Source organism: Vipera ursinii, assembly GCF_947247035.1.
Source record: "Vipera ursinii genome assembly, chromosome: 1".
NCBI lineage: Eukaryota > Metazoa > Chordata > Lepidosauria > Squamata > Viperidae > Vipera > Vipera ursinii.
Genome location: NC_139512.1, coordinates 264,192,418 through 264,209,201, shown reverse-complemented (window position 1 = coordinate 264,209,201; position 16,784 = coordinate 264,192,418). Strand labels below are relative to the sequence as shown.

The 16,784-nt window shown below is 39.3% G+C and overlaps 1 protein-coding gene across 5 annotated transcripts in view; it reads right to left on the bottom strand.

The window, feature by feature from the left end:
• Nucleotides 1-16,784, bottom strand: part of AKAP7 (A-kinase anchoring protein 7) — a 95,634-nt gene that overhangs the window by 64,567 nt on the left and 14,283 nt on the right. For all 5 annotated transcript variants that reach the window (XM_083379948.1, XM_083379949.1, XM_083379950.1 and 2 more), the window contains exon 5: nt 5,888-6,048. In XM_083379948.1, coding sequence (XP_083236074.1) covers nt 5,888-6,048 — 161 coding nt within the window. The remainder of the gene's footprint in view (nt 1-5,887; nt 6,049-16,784) is intronic.

Below are 16,784 nucleotides of genomic sequence, written 5' to 3'. Positions count from 1 at the left end.
AAAAATATGATAGGCAGAGCAGGAAAAAGAAAGCCTATTAAATAAAAACTTTTAGAAACATATTAGGAACAAATAAAATATTAGACTTAATTTTGTGTATAGTATGGTACTCAAACTGATGCTTAATAGTTAGTGTATACAATCTGTATATATATTGAAGGCCTGCTTTGTGTCTGAACTTTTACTTCAAAATGACTTGATTAAAGACTCACTGCCAAAAAGCTAGATGTTATTAGCAACCTGAACAACACCAGCACAAGATTAGTATCTAATTAAATTCATATAATCTGCTTGTTGGCTGACCTTAAATGCTCTCATTTCCTGTCATTTCTTTATATTGTTCTTCCTCTAAACCACTTTGGTGCAATAATAAACAATAGACAATATAATATTTTTTTACAAAAATGAAACAATAGTCTTAATAGTTAAAATAATATAATTACCATAATGGTACACTGGAATTAGACAAATACAATACACACTACTAAGAGAAACAATAAAATGTGTTTTTGTTGTCTCTGAAAATATCTAGTAAAGGAAACACATGACATCACGGTGATGAGAATGTTTCTTTTGCTTACAAATGACAACCAATGGACGAAAACAGATTACGTATAATAATATGTATTTGTTTTTATGAGATGTATCCAAAAGCCATATGTAGAATAGATGCATTTGTTGGAAAAAGTGACTTGTGTTCCACCCTATGCAAAGTCTGTTGAAGCAGGTTTGGTAGCTTTAACAGAAATAAATTTTAGTTACAGAAAAAAAAACAGGTAGGCAGAAAAGCAGCATCTAGCTAACTACATCCTACTAAAGGCAAAGTTGGGAATAGAATGTTCACGTGTAAAAAACAGGAAGGAGGAATTTGAGATTAACAATCTCAACAACAAAGAACAGAAATGCCATAATAAGCGATAAAAGAGCCTCGGTGGAACAGTGGGCTGATGCCTCCTTAAATAACACCAGCTGCCTGCAATTAGTGCAGGTTCAAGTCCCACCAGGTTCAAGGTTGACTCAGCCTTCCATCCTTCCGAGGTAGGTAAAATGAGGACCCAGATTATTGGGGGCAATTAAGCTGACTTTGTAATAATGCCGCTTGGGGGGGGCGAAAGCCCTAATAAGCAGGCATATACATAGAATGAAGGCTATTGCTAAGCACATTGATTTGTGCTTCTTAGATTGTAAGCCACCCTGAGTCTTCGGAGAAGGGCGGGATATAAATGGGATTAAAATATATATATATCAGAGAGTGAATTCCTAACAGATTTTCTGTATCTGGTTACGAAAAATTGAAGTCACATCTTCAATAACATCCAAGAACAACTCTCTTCCCCCCCCCCAATTCTTATAGGTTTTAGGAAAGTAATGAAGAACATACGAGAATAAGCCTGGTTTTTAAACTAATTAAATTGGGAGGGGGGAGGAATGAAATAGAAGAAAGAGCAAGTAAAAAAAAATAAATTGAAAAGGAAAGAAAACAAAGAGCTGTATGCAAGTTTCAGATGAATTCTGGATTCAGAAGCAAAGTATGTGGAAGCAGAATGATTTCTTTGGCCCCTTCCACATTTGAAACAGCTGGCTTCCCACTGGCAAAATACCTGCTACTCCTTTAGGATTCCCATCTACTATCTGAACTTCTCTCTTCCCAAATGTAATCACGAATGACATTATTTCCTCCCATGACAAAGGAAAACAGTGATAAAGGTAGGAAGATGGGAGGAAAGACAATGGCTGGGACATTAATTTTCTTGGTATCTCCTTGCAGATGGAGTATAATAGGGTTGTTGTTTTTTTAACATTTGCAGACATATCAATATCTTATTTTCATTCAAGCAGTATGTAAAAATAAAGGTGATGCAATTAAACCATCACCTTTATTGAACTATGAAAAATTGACTTTGCAATCATTTATTTATAAAATTAACACATATTTTTATTTTTTATTTTTTATTTTAATTCCATTTATATCCCGCCCTTCTCCGAAGACTCAGGGCGGCTTACAAGCTTAGCAGTAGCCTTCATTCTATGTATATGCCTGCTTATTAGGGCTTTCATACACCCCCCAAGCGGCATTATTACAAAGTCAGCTTAATTGCCCCCAACAATCTGGGTCCTCATTTTTACCTACCTCGGAAGGATGGAAGGCTGAGTCAACCTTGAGCCTGGTGGGATGCGAACCTGCACTAATTGCAGGCAGCTGGTGTTAATTAAGGAGGCATTAGCCCACTGCTCCACCAAGGCTCAATATGAATTTCCTTCCATGGAAAAAGCTCCTTGCCCCCTTTGGCAGAAACAAACTCAAGTAAGCATTTAGCATCAGTGTCAACCAGTTTCTGATATTGACTGGAAGGACTTCTTTCCCACTTCTCCATGCAGCTGTGTGATCTTTAATGGGTTTCTTGCATTCATAGCCCATTTCAAATCACCTGACAATGTCATATAAATTAATCATTTGACTAAGCCAGAAATGTCAAACTCACGACATCACATGAACATCACGAGACGTATCGGGACTGTTTTGCCATTGCCAGCAATGGGGTGGGCGCAGCTTCTGGATGATGCGTCCGGCCCATGGGCCAGCATTTTGACACCCCTGGATTAAGCCATCCCAAGTAACAGAGATCTTTGGAATAATAATAAATTAATAATAACAGAGATACCTGACCCTATTTTTTAACTGTGTGAATTTCTAGAAACACAGTTGTCAGGAAAAATGTTGCATGGTATGAGATAATTCATGGCGTCATATATAACTGGGTAGAACAAAGAACCACTAGAGTGATTGATATTTATTTTTGTGTTTTTCTCATAATTGGTTATTACTTATTGCTCCTAGAAATATCTTGTTTAGAGATTTAAAATTAAAATACAAGGTTGCTGTTGTTGTTGTTTGTGTTTTCAAGTCATTGACACCTGAAAACTGCCTGGAACATTTTCTTGGCAAAATTTCAAAAGTGGTTTGCCAATTTCTTCTTCCCAGGGTTGAGGGAATGTGACTAGCTCAAAGTTACCCCACCAGCTTTTATGCCTAAGGTGGGAACAGAACGTATGATTCCTAATTTTATCCTATCCATTATATCAAATTGGCTATCATATTAAAAAGATATAATGCTACAAAAAATAATAATGTTTAACTATTGCAGTATACAATACTAGACGCTTTTGGGTTAAAACTGGAATGCTTTCTTTAGCTACCAAGGTCCAACTTGGGGAAAATGCTCCTTTTCTAAGAAGTCCTGATTTATTTCAAAAGATAGGTATTTTATTTTCCATGAGTGGAACAACATGTTTATCTCATTCTCCCTGAGAATGTTTTCAATGCTGCTAAAACTGCCCCCATCTCCATCCTCCAGTTTCATACTAATTATTTGGAAATTAGAAAAATACATAAAACGCCTGTGAATCTTATATTGAGCTATGCAAAACATAATCAAGATGGCCGTGGCCTTTGCAACTTTGAAAAATTCTCCTAATGTGAGTCACACAATATTCAGGCATGGTACGACTTCACATTCCTTAGAGCACAAAAGAACATTTATTACATCTAATAATGTCTTAGAGGAAAACTTTTCAAGAAATGATTGGAATTTGGGGAACAGTCTAAAAGGACAATGTCAAACTCTAGGCTTTTCTCCAAGACTGAGATCTTTTTGTTAATTTATCTTTCCAACACTTTGCTTTATCAGATGGTTTCTGTTTTTTAATACCACATTTTCTATTGCTCCATGAAGTTTAAGTTCTATTCAATCAGATCTAATGCCTATAATCTCTCATTTCTCATATACCTAGCAAAAATCATGGGGCAATTCCTAAGAAAAGGCTTTACTTTTTTCCTGCTTTTCTTAACAAGTGATACATGACAACAGGTTACATCTCATTCTGAAAATTGTAGCCATCCTGACTACTTGCCAGAGATAATTTCTTCCTCCATAAATCTGTGTCATTTGGTTAAAGTACTGTATCCAGTGGCCAAGCCAAATTGCAATTGCAATCAAAATTTCTAAGATATTGGCCTAAAAGCAATATTGCTAAACAAAATCGTATCTTTGACACTACTTTCTCCATTGAACCTTCCTTTCCCATTCCTATCCTCATGAAACTTACACCCTCTGACAAATATCAGTATGTATGTAGAACATGAAATAAATCCTACAGATAGAAATTTTACACATACCCCACCTTCACAAGACACCAGCTGCAAACCTCCACTGATGTTTAGGCTTAATACTCTACTTCCTTGATACACTTGAAGTAATAACTGTTTTCTTTACACTTAAGCAACTGATGAAACTTGTAGCAGTCCATCTTACATTTCTTTGTGCTTTTTTCACTAAATATACTGCTGTGGTTGCCCCTTATTTCCCAGTTCATATTTCATACAATCCAACAGGAAAAAAGCTCTTAGCCATGCGATGCTGTCAGGAGCAGCTCTCAGTGAATACACATTTCATCTTGAAGGATTCTGTAAAACTGTAGAGCTATGGAATAAGATTTTGTTAGGCTTCTCTGTATAATTTTAATACTTTCAAAATGAATTAGATATTAAATGTATCAGGAAGAATGTTTTACAATCCAACAGATAAATGTGGACATACATAGTATGTAAGTGCTATGTATGTATGTATATGTATATACACAAACACATTTATTCAAGGATGTAGAGGAACTTGATTACTCCTCTTTTGGTGAAGGAAAGGGAAAAGGTTTTTTTAAAAAATTCTCGTTAGCACTGGAAGCTCTGGGAACATTTAGCAATTTACAGATTTGAAGCATACTGTGGGCCTCGGCCATAGGCCAGCTCAGCATCAGAAGTTGCTCTTTGCAAATCCAAAACCCACAAGCATACAGACATTAAACTAAAAGTGTTTTTGATCTAGAAATGGCAAGGACAAAGTATAGAAACCACAGGGTGGTTTTAAAATGGGTTGAGAATTACTTCCAATGGGAAAGCTAGTGATTATGGCAGAGTTCTGTTTTTGAAGCATTATCTACATAGGATGCCTTATTGCTCAGTGCAGTCCAACCAATCTCATATAGAACCCTTGGCTTTGTCACCTTCAAACATGATCTCACAGATGAGACAGCAATAGCAGACTTTATTCTTGTGTTTGGTTTCCATAATATGGAGATTGTTTTCCAGATGCTTGGATTATCAATGAATCTGAGTCTCTGCCTATGAAAACCTCTAGGTCTGTGACTGGAGATAACAATTGTTGCTCTCGTTATAACTGGACGAGGGATACAGCTGTGTATTCCATGACAGCTATCACAACAATATATTAATGATAATATTTCATTTATTGTTATCTCAGTTTCTGATATAATAAAAATAATAGTTTCCAGTTATAAAAAGAATTGTAGTAAATCACATGTTCATGTCTGCAACTTATTCCATACCTGTGAAAACTAATTATTTCCACAATACGGAAAAGTGCGGATCTATAGCTGCTTAAGCAATGTTACTAAAGAAACCAAGATCAAACTGTGTTTTTAAACTATATTTGGCCTCAACACTATGAGTTCCTCAATTACAAACATCACAGAGAACTGTAATTAGCCTTTAAAATGAAACTCATTTTTGTAGGCATGAAATAAAAATAATATGAAAGGATAGCAGGTGCCCAAAGTGTAACTCTGCTTGTTCTCATTGCTTGTAATCTCAGGCTTCAGATTATATCTGAATCAAGACTGGGTTGCCAATCATTTTATAGGAGTAGTAGTATAGTGATATTATCTTCATTCCTACAGCTATTATTCCATGTTCTCTTTAACTCAAGATTCACAAATGGATCACACTTACTCAAGGACTAATGTAGCAGCTACATCTAAAGAACTTTTTTTTAAAAAAATAGGCTACTTTTTAATAATATTTGAAAATATTTACCTGCTGTCTTTAAAAGCGTGCTTGTGTTATCATTCTCAGTCAACTTTACAAATCCAATTTGATTTCTGAAGTGATCAGTGCCTTGAAAAGATAAATTTAAAGGCTTTCCTTGCAGTAATTCTTCAATTAAACCTCCACTCTCCAAGAAAGCACCAACTGCACTATCAGAAAGAAAATAATAATAATAATAATAATAATAATAATAATAATAATAATAATAATAATAATAATAATAATAAATAATTTAATTTCTATACCGCCCTTCTCCCGAAAGACTCAGGGCGGTGTACAGGGCAATACAATAAAAAATACAATGTACAAAAGTTAAGAAAGAATTAAATAATGTAGCCCAAATTACAATAAAAATTAATAAAATTAATATTAAAATACCCCACACCCATCAGACCAGGCCAGCTTGTTCAAATAAGTAAGTTTTTAGATCACGGCGGAAGGAGCGAAGGTCAGGAGCCATCCGGAGCTCAACCGGTAAACAGTTCCAATGGTCTGGCGCGCCCACAGAGAACGCCCTCCCCCTGGGGGCTGCCAGTCGACACTCTTTGACCAACGGCACCCTGAGGAGGTCCTCTCTGTGGGAGCGCACTGGACGAAGGGAAGTTGATGCCGGCAGCAGGTGCTCCCGTAGGTAGTCCGGACCCATGCCATTTAGGGCTTTATAGGTCATTACCAGCACCTTGAATCTCACCCGGAGGGCAACCAAAATCCAATGCAGCTTGCGGAGTAGAAGTGTTACATGGGAGTATCGGGAAGCCCACACCACCACTCGCGCGGCCGCATTCTGCACCAGCTGAAGCCTCTGAGTAGTCCTCAAGGGCAGCCCCATATAGAGAACATTGCAGTAGTCTAAACGAGAGGTCACAAGCACATGAGTGACCGTACGCAAGGCATCCCGGTCCAGATAGGGGCGCAACTGGCACACCAGGCGAACCTGGGCGAAGCCTCCCCTAGTCACAGCTCCTATATGATCTTCCAAGGAGAGCTGTGAATCTAGGAGGACACCCAAGTTGTGAGCCCTATCTACAGGGGGTAATATCTCACCCCCCATGATTAGAGATGGAATAATCTGAATTTCCCGAGATGCTGGCACGTACAACCACTCAGTCTTGTCGGGATTGAGCCGAAGCCTGTTCCTCCCCATCCAGACCCGAACTGCCTCCAGGCAACAGGACATCACATCAAGGGCATCACTGGGGTGGTTTGGGGTAGAGACGAAAAGCTGGGTATCATCAGCATATTGATGATAACCAACCCCAAAACCACAAATGATCTCACCCAGTGGCTTCATATAGATGTTGAACAGAAAAGGTGAGAGGACCGACCCCTGAGGAACTCCAGAAACGAGAGGTCTCGAGGTCGACCTTTTCCCTCCTGCCAACACCGACTGCGAACATCCCAGGAGGTAGGAGAACCACCGTAAAACGGTGCCTCCCACTCCCAACCCCCTGAGACGCCGCAGTAAGATACCATGGTCGATGGTATCGAAAGCCACTGAGAGGTCTAACAGGACTAGGACAGAGGAACAACCCCTGTCCCGAGCCCGCCAGAGATCATTCACCAGCGTGACCAATGCCGTCTCCGTGCTGTACCCGGGCCTGAAGCCCGATTGGTACGGGTCCAGATAATCAGCTTCCTCCAGGAACAAAGGGAGCTGATGCACCACCACACTTTCAACAACCTTCACAAGAAAGCGAAGGTTGGAGACCGGACGATAGTTCTTTAAAACAGCTGGGTCCAGGACAGGCTTCTTGAGGAGGGGTCTCACCGCCGCCTCCTTCAAGGCGGCGGGAAAACTGCCCTCACTCAAAGAAGCAGTTATCACTCCCTGAAGCCAGCCTCGTGTCCCCTCCTGAGCCGCATAAACCAGCCAGGAGGGGCACGGGTCCAATAAACACGTGGTGGAGCTCAGCTTCCCCATAATCCTGTCCACCTCTTCCAGAGTCACAGGATCGAACTCATCCCAGATGACATCACTAAGACCTCCCATGTCCTCACCGTCAGACTCTACCCAGTCGGAGTCCAAACCGGTCCGGATCCAAGCGATTTTGTCTGACAGATGTTGGCTAAACTCCTCGGCACGACCCTGCAAGGGCTCCTCCCTCACCTCCTGATTTAATACATACAATCACTACATTAACTTGCTACAGGTAGTTCTCACTTAATGATCATTGGTTCTGTGTCCAATGTGTTCATTCAGCAGCACTGAATGAATGATATTTATAGCCGGTCCCCAAAATTACTACTATTGCAGTGCCCCCATGGCCACATGATCAGAATTTGAGTGTTTTGCAGCTCACAAAAAATTAGGACTGCAGGATGTTTCAACTCCTCCCCCATCTACCCCACTCCACTTTCTGCCTTTTTGGCCACTTTGGACAGAGACACTCCTCGGTGGCGGCAGCAATGCTAGGGCTGAAATAAGAGGCTTGGGCCTTTAGCAGTCTCACCGGCTGCCACCACCCTCAAGCTGCTGTGCCTAGTTGATCTGTGTTGTCTTCCTCCCTCTGCAGACAAGGCATGCAAAGGCTGGCCCTACCCAAGGCAGCTGAGGGCCACGCCAGGCCTTCCTTCTTCACAAGGCCACTTGCATTGTTTTTAAAAAGGGATGTCATTGTCCAGTGTTCAACATTTTCTACATTGGCTCCCTCATAGATTTCCTGTTTAGAGAATACTAAAACTAATTTAAATTATCAATATGCCATATGCCAGACATGTCAAACACAAGGCCCGGGGGCCAGATCCGGCCCATGAAGTGGTTTCATGCGGCCCATGAAGCCATCCTGGAAACAGTGAGGGAATGGCCCCCACTGCCTTGGCCCTGGCCCAGAGACCCTCCTCCTGCCAGAGACCCTCAGATCTGTCCCACTCCTGCCCAGGCCCCCATAGGCACCCTTGATGCGAACGATGTAGAGCTGGCCATGCCCACCCAGTAGACCATATACACGCTAGCCACGCCCACCCAGTATGCCACGCCCACCCTGGCCACACCCACCCGGCCCCCTGAGGGCAACCGCAATGCTGATGCGGCCCTCAATGAAATTGAGTTTGACACCCTTGCCATATGCAGTTGTATACAATGTTAGTTTTACTGAGCTACTAGACAACTCATGACCCCTTGGCTCATGATTTCAGAGATATTTCCTTACCAGATTCCTCAATGCCTTCAACACTGGCAGAACTTCTAATATGCCTGAAAAGTATTTCAAAAATTTTAAAAGATGTATCTGCCTTGAAAGGAGCCCACGTGAAACTGTGTAGCACAGTCCAATATCAGGACTTGAGCACAGGAGTTGTTTTATGATATTTCGTATTCTGACATGAAATGCTTTCTGATCATTTTTATGTCATAACATGTTTTACAAAATCTGCCAAATTTCAATTCCACAGGAGTCCTGGGTCCTGGATTTTAGACTCATTCTTATAGTTAGCTCATTTGAGAAATCCTAGCTGAAAAGCTTTTGCCCTACGATACACTGTTTTGCGCAGTTTATAGACCCGAGAGTTTTAGCAGTATATAAATAAATAAAGGGCAAGCTACAATGCTTTCTTGTAGGCTTGCAGTTTGAATGAAGGCAAGAAAGACATCAATTATATTTCAGCCTTTCCTTATTGCCAGTCCTGGCAACTTTTGCATACCACTTTATCTAACACACACAGTAGAGACAATGCCTTTTCCCTAGCATGGTTTCAGATCAAGTTGCATAGCGCAATATTCCTATGACATATTTTGCCACAGGAAATTTTTTTTTAACTTGATGTCTTCCTTTTTCTAAAAAAAAAATCTTGTTCTTTCAGTGTTAAGGATGAAGTAAAGTATTAAACTACGACTTGGGAGAGTTGGATACAGAGCCCTGCTAAATTACAAAATGATATGGTTAACCTTGGGTCAGCACCCTGGTTTTTGACATTTTATAATTCAGTGTCATTCTGGTGAGAAAAGGATAAGATTAAAACACAATACAGCTTTGAAATAATTAATGGGATTTCCTGCCAATAGGCATCATTAAGATTTCAGCCTTATTAAGCCTATTAAGGTCTTTAAAAATCTTTGTTGTTGTTATTGTTGCCATTGTATTCACATAATTATCACTAGGTGGCAGTAACTACCTTTTAAGCAAGCATCCTTCCTTTCATACACTGTACTGTAAAAATGCATTTTGACTCACAGTATGCCTTAAGCAAAGAAATGGTAAGATATGCAATTAGTTCCTTTAATAATTACCAAGACAGCCTACTAAAGCCCTAGCTGTGGCTCAGGATAGTAACACGGAACACAACACAAATAAGACATATGTTCTGACAATCATTTCCTTTAAATTAATCATTTTCTAGCTTTCCCTTTCCACTCCTTTTTGTCTACTGTGGAACTCTGAAGGGCTTTTCTACAATACTGATGTGAACTGTAGAGGCTCCTATGACATGTCCTAGAAATCACACGTGTCACACTTTTCAAGCCCCATTATTTCAACGTATAACTGTGCCTATAAATAAATTTAATAATCTCCCATGGCAACCCACTACAGAACAGGGAAGAATCAACAGCTAGGAACTGTTTTTCAAAGAAACATGCTCACTACAATTCACTGAGAAGGGTAGCAAAATAATCATGGTTTCCTAGAACACAGCTTTAAAATCACAGTTGTAAATTCGTGGATTTCATAAGAAAAAAGAATAAGAAAACAAATCTGCAAGCAGTAACCCTGGATAATGGATAAGCTCTTGGATTTGAACTACAAAGACCCAATTTTAATCCCTCCTTGACCAGGGAGTCTGGATGGGTCTCATAACCCAACTTTAAAAGGTTGCTATTATGAGAGATAGAAAAGGGGGTGGGGAGATTTGATAAATTTCCATGAAATTAGAAGTTTTGCTGAGGTTTTAGAAAAAGTTGGAATATAAATGCACTGATAGACTGTTTTGAGGTTCAGTTCACATATAGCAACTCTTTTTCCAGACGACTGTTTCTAATATTAGATTCTGCAAAGAAACTCAAGACCTTTCACTGCCTACATGTCAAGGAAAGAGGAAGGGATTGGTTAGTTTCTGTAGTAAAGGCAGCCCTTTATTTCAATCCATCACAAGTACAGGAACCAGCAACATCAGAATGGTTTTCTATTCTCTGATAAGCAGGGTCTGCACAAGAGTAACTGGTTGGATTGCATGTGTGAACCAGTAAGAATTACATGGCGAGGAAACCAACAAAGAAAGGCTTATATATAGCACTCCCAACCACAAATGTGTTGTTGTTAGCTGCGAAGTCGTGTCCGACCCATTGTGACCCCATGGACAACGTTCCTCCAGGCCTTCCTGTCCTCTACCATCTTCTGGAGTCCATTTAGGCTCACACCTACTGCTTCAGTGACTCCATCCAGCCACCTCATTCTCTGTTGTCCCCTTCTTCTATTGCCCTCAATCTTTCCCAGCATTAGGCTCTTCTCCAGTGAGTCCTTCCTTCTCATTAGGTGGACAAAGTATTTGAGTTTCAACTTCAGGATCTGGCCTTCTAAAGAGCAGTCAGGGTTGATCTCCTCTAGGACTGACCAGTTTGATTACCCTGCAGTCCAAGGGACTCACAGGAGTCTTCTCCAGCACCACAGTTCAAAGGCCTCAATTCTTTGGCGCTCAGCCTTTCTTATGGTCCAACTTTCACTGCCATACATTGTAACTGGGAAGACCATAGCCTTGACTATACACACTTTTGTTGACAGGGTGATGTCTCTGCTTTTTAGTGTGCTGTCTAGATTTGTCATGACTTTCCTCCCCAGGAGCAAGCATCTTTTAATTTCTTGGCTACAGTCCCCATCTGCAGTGATCTTGGACCCCAGGAAAATAAAATCTGTCACTACCTCCATTTCTTCCCCATCTATTTGCCAGGAATTGAGAGGGCCGGATGCCATGATCTTGGTTTTCTTAATGTTAAGTTTCAACCCAACTTTTGCACTCTCCTTCTTCACCCTCAACAAGAGGCTCTTTAGTTCTTCTTTACTTTCTGCCGTTAGAGTGGTATCATCTGCATATCTTAGGTTGTTGATATTTCTCCCGGCAATCTTAATTCCAACTTTTGATTCATCTAACCCTGCCTTTCTCATGATGTGCTCTGCATATAAGTTAAATAGGCAAGGCGACAGTATACATCCTTGCCGGACTCCTTTCCCAATTTTGAACCAATCAGTGGTTCCGTGTCCAGTTCTCACTGTTGCTTCTTGGCCCGCATATAGGTTTCTCAAAAGACAAATAAGATGGTCTGGTACACCCATCTCTTTAAGAACTTGCCACAGTTTGTTGTGATCTACACAATCAAAGGCTTTAGCATAGTCAATGAAGCAGAAGTACGGTAGATGTTTTTCTGGAACTCCCTAGCTTTCTCCATGATCCAGAGTATGTTGGCAATTTGATCTCTAGTTCCTCTGCCTCTTGGAAATCCTGCCTGTACTTCTGGTAGTTCTCGATCCACATACTGCTGGAGTCTAGCTTGTAGGATTTTAAGCATAACTTTACTAGCATGTGAAATGAGTGCAATGGTGTCATAGTTTGAACATTCTTTGGCACTGCCTTTCTTTGGAATTGGAATGTAAACTGATCTTTTCCAATCCTGTGGCCACTGTTGAGTTTTCCAAATTTGCTGGCAAATTGAGTGTAGCACTTTCAATGTATCGTCTTTTAAGATTTTGAATAGCTCAGCTGGAATACTGTCACCTCCACTAGCTTTGTTGTTGCTCAGTTTTTCTAGGGCCCACCACTTCACTTCACATTCTAGAATGTCTGGCTCGAGGTCAGTGACCACCTCATTGTGATTATCAGGGACGTTAAGTTCATTCCTGTATAGTTCTTTTGTGTAATTTTGCCACCTCTTCTTAATCTCTTCTGCCTGTTAGGTCCCTGCCTTTTTGGTCCTTTATTATGCCCATTTTTGCATGAAACATTTCCTTCATCTCTCCAATTTTCTTGAAGAGATATCTGGTCCTCCCTATTCTATTGTTTTCTTCTATTTCTTTGCACTGTTCATTTAAGAAGGCATTCTTATCTCTTCTAACTATTTTCTGGAATTCTGCATTCAACTGGGTGTATCTTTCTTTTTTTCCCTTGCCTTTCGCTTCATTCCAGGTTCCTATGGAGAAAAAATCTTTACAGCATCGGACTTTCCTTTCACCACCAGACACATCCACAGCTGAGCATCCTTTTGGCTTTGGCCCAGTCGCTTCATTCTTTCTGGCGCTACTAGTACTAGCCCTCTGCTCTTCCCCAGTAGCATATTGGACGCCTTCCGACCTGAGGGGCTCATCTTCCAGCGTCATATCATTTTGCCTTTTGGTACTGTCCATGGGGTTTTCATGGCAAAAATACTGGAGTGGGTTGCCATTTCCTTCTCCAGTGGATCACGTTTTGTCAGAACTCTGCTATAACCTGTCCATCTTGGGTGGCCCTGCACAGCATAGCTCATAGCTTCACTGAATTACACAAGCCCCTTCGCCACAACAAGGCAGTAATCCATGAAGGGACCACAAATGTAGGAAGCTCCAAAAGTCACTCACCAGATATATAATTTCTAAATAAGTAAAAAAAATAATTATCAAGCCACATAAACACTAATAACCACCTGGTGTCAATATCTCCAAAAAGAGTTATATATTGACAGAGGAACATACTTTTCTTTATACTTTCTTAAACATTATCTATGCCTTCAGCCACCCAATTTTCTTCCTAATCACTTTCTACTCTATAAATGCAAATGGTTCTTAGCTGTCCTGCAAACTTAATTGTTTCAGAACTCTTCTGTTGACAGTCTCTAAAGTACGCAATAGTTGATTCATTTTCTGACAGTAACCACAAAAGTAAAGCTTGAATGATTTTCACTTTTTTTGCTTTAGTTCTGCTGTATTGAAAAAAAAAATCAATCCTGTTTCTCACCGAGAACTGTGATGCTTGGAGTTAACTAGATCTCACATTACAACAGAAACTTATCATGCTGATGACCCAAGACTGGGCTAGCATCTATTATCTTTTGTCCATGCTATGTGAACTTGGAATGCACTTTTAAGATTCTGAAAGTAACATGGATTCTTGAAGTATTCTTTTTTCACTGTATTTCTTTCAGCGGTGACCATATATCCTTTATTATAAAGGACAGTCCTTTATTTCAGAAAGTTATCCCTTGAATTTATTTAATTATTTACTTTTTTGGTTTTGCTATCAAGCTTTCCTTTGTAAACCCAAGTTATAAACATAAACATTTTTTTAAAAAAATTCATATGAATCCTTTTCAGATTTTCCCTTTTTCTTTTTCGTCCTTCATTTTTTCCCCAAGAAAATACTGTATGACCATCGTATCTACAAACTACTTGGTAAAAGAAAAAAGTCAAATCCAGGTAAATGCACTCAAGTCAATATTTCAAATGGTATTATGTTAGGCTTAACAAACAAGCAAGCTGTCATTCTGAACTCCTATTATAATTGAAGTACCAGTGTATATAATGTACTTATTGGAGAAGCTACTGTTAAGATAACACAAGGTCGAGGCCACAAGAAACCACCATTTGCAGTAGACAGGTTTCTCTCAGATAAGGATAATGAAAGACAGAAAATGAGCTGGTTGGACATCTAAACTTTTCCTGGAATGAATCAATTACAAAAAACATATCTAGCCAGATGATACTGCAACATTCTCTCTGGATGAAATGATAGCAAGATATTTAGATAACCTTTTAGTGACTGCTGGGAAAAATATGGTAATTATATTAGTAACAGCTATACAAACATCTGAAATTGTGTCAAAGAAGACTAGGCCATCATCCAAACTTTTATAAAATGGTGATCATTTTATAAAATTGTATGGCTATCAAAATAAAAATACGGGGCACAGAGAAGAGGTGCTATCAGATTGAGAAACGGAAGAATTTTTTATTTGATGACAGAGGAAAAAAGGCTAGAAGAATATTCGACCAAGATAAGCCAAAAGGTGTTGGGAAATGTACCACTTTTACATGGTATATTTAGCACAGCATGTACAAAGGAATTCTACTGCCAATTTTACACAGTAAGGGCAGAGAGATATTTTAACAATAAACTCGTAAACCCAGGTTTGAAGACATACCACAGGCAGTTTCACACCTCCAGAAGCAATGCTGTATTTTAGATGCTGAACTGGTTTTCAGTAATTGATGGTATGCTGAGACACAGACTGAAGGAGTAGACCTGTTTCCATATGACCCCTTTTTAATTAGTGAGGGATGAAACTCCATATTCAATATTTTTAAGTGGTCATTTGCATATTTCACTACTCCTGCTAGAGAATACAGAACTTCCAGTTGGCACTGAAAGAACATTCAGAAATAATGAGTGCACAGCATAAATTGAATTATGAGAAGACAAAGAAATTGCAGGAAAAGGGAAAAAGGGAAAAGAAAAAAAAGAAAAGGCAGTGGATGCAGCAAAACAAGTCTTTATAAGCAGTGCTTGATTTTTTTAAATAAATCATTAAATAAAAAATGATGTTTGAGAGACTGCTTATGTCAGAAATGAAACTTCTTCACTTTTTTCATTATTAACATAAAGCTGTGTTAAAAATAAATTTTGGTGCAACATCTGCTAACTATAGGATTTAAGATCACAGCTAAAATTACTGGAAGCAAGTAAATGGAAATGTTTTGGCTTTTAGCACAGTTATGTTGAGAAGTTCAGCCACAGACTCATTATATCCTCCAATTTACCACATGATTTATTTTTACTAAACTCAAGCCATTAGCTGCTTTGTGAACAAGTCAGAGCTGAACACAAAGTTCCCAAAAACAGTTTAACTACTTTTTTCTGGTCAAAATTCATAGGCCCTCAGCCAAGTGCAACAGTGTATGAAAAGTATGTAAGTGGACTTTAGTGGTGCCATCAACATTAAGTACAGTATAAAGTTAAGATCTAGCTTGAAATAGACAAAGATAATCAACCAGAGCAACCTATGCCATTTCTGTCATATAATCAGGCCTAAATTCTGACAGAAGAATCTGGATAATCTGTTTCATTTAGGCCAAAGCTAATTTGGCACCATCTTCTCAATCAAGGTTAGAAAGTGGGTGAACGGTATTAAAAAGGGTTGGCTCTCTTCAGACAAAAGCACATTACTGAATTCTTAAAAGCAAGAAATATTGCATCCTTTCCCAGAAAGGTGCTTACAACTTGCTCACATCTCACTTAACCATCCAAAAGCACTGGGAAAGACATGGACTGAATCCACAACTGGCATAATTCAGGTTACTTGGACCATTAACCACTCCTTCTGGTTCCAAACTCAAAAGAAATCCAGATTAAAATTTAAAAAGATGACGTGCTCACCAGAATAGTTTCTGTCCAACTAGCATTCAACCTGGAATAAATATCTACTAAGACACCCACAAATTCATCTGGTGTGCCTGCCCCACTCATCCTTCCTCAAAAGAATCCAGGTTCCTCTAAATGGAATAGCTGGGCAGCAATTTATGAATGTAGTAAATGTGGAGAAAAAGTGACATTTTAGTGCTCTTACTGCCACCATGCAATCTCAAACACAAGCTCATCTCAGTATTTAAATGTGTCCACTTCTTGGTTTTCACCAGGTAAGTTTAAGTGTCACTATTTATGTGTACACTACTAATGTACAGTGGTAAGATATCAATGGAGCCCATCCTTCACATAATGTAGTTACTAAGTATGAGTTAGTTCTAGTTACTTAGCAGTAACTAATCATTCTCCTCCTGGACTACAGAAATTCATATTAATAATATATCAATGGTTACTCGGTACATAATTGATGTCATAATTAATATTAAAATAATTAATAATTGTTTCTACTCTCATTCAATTGTTATACTTTTCCCAGTTCTATCATAAACAAAACAGATTTTAAAACATTTGA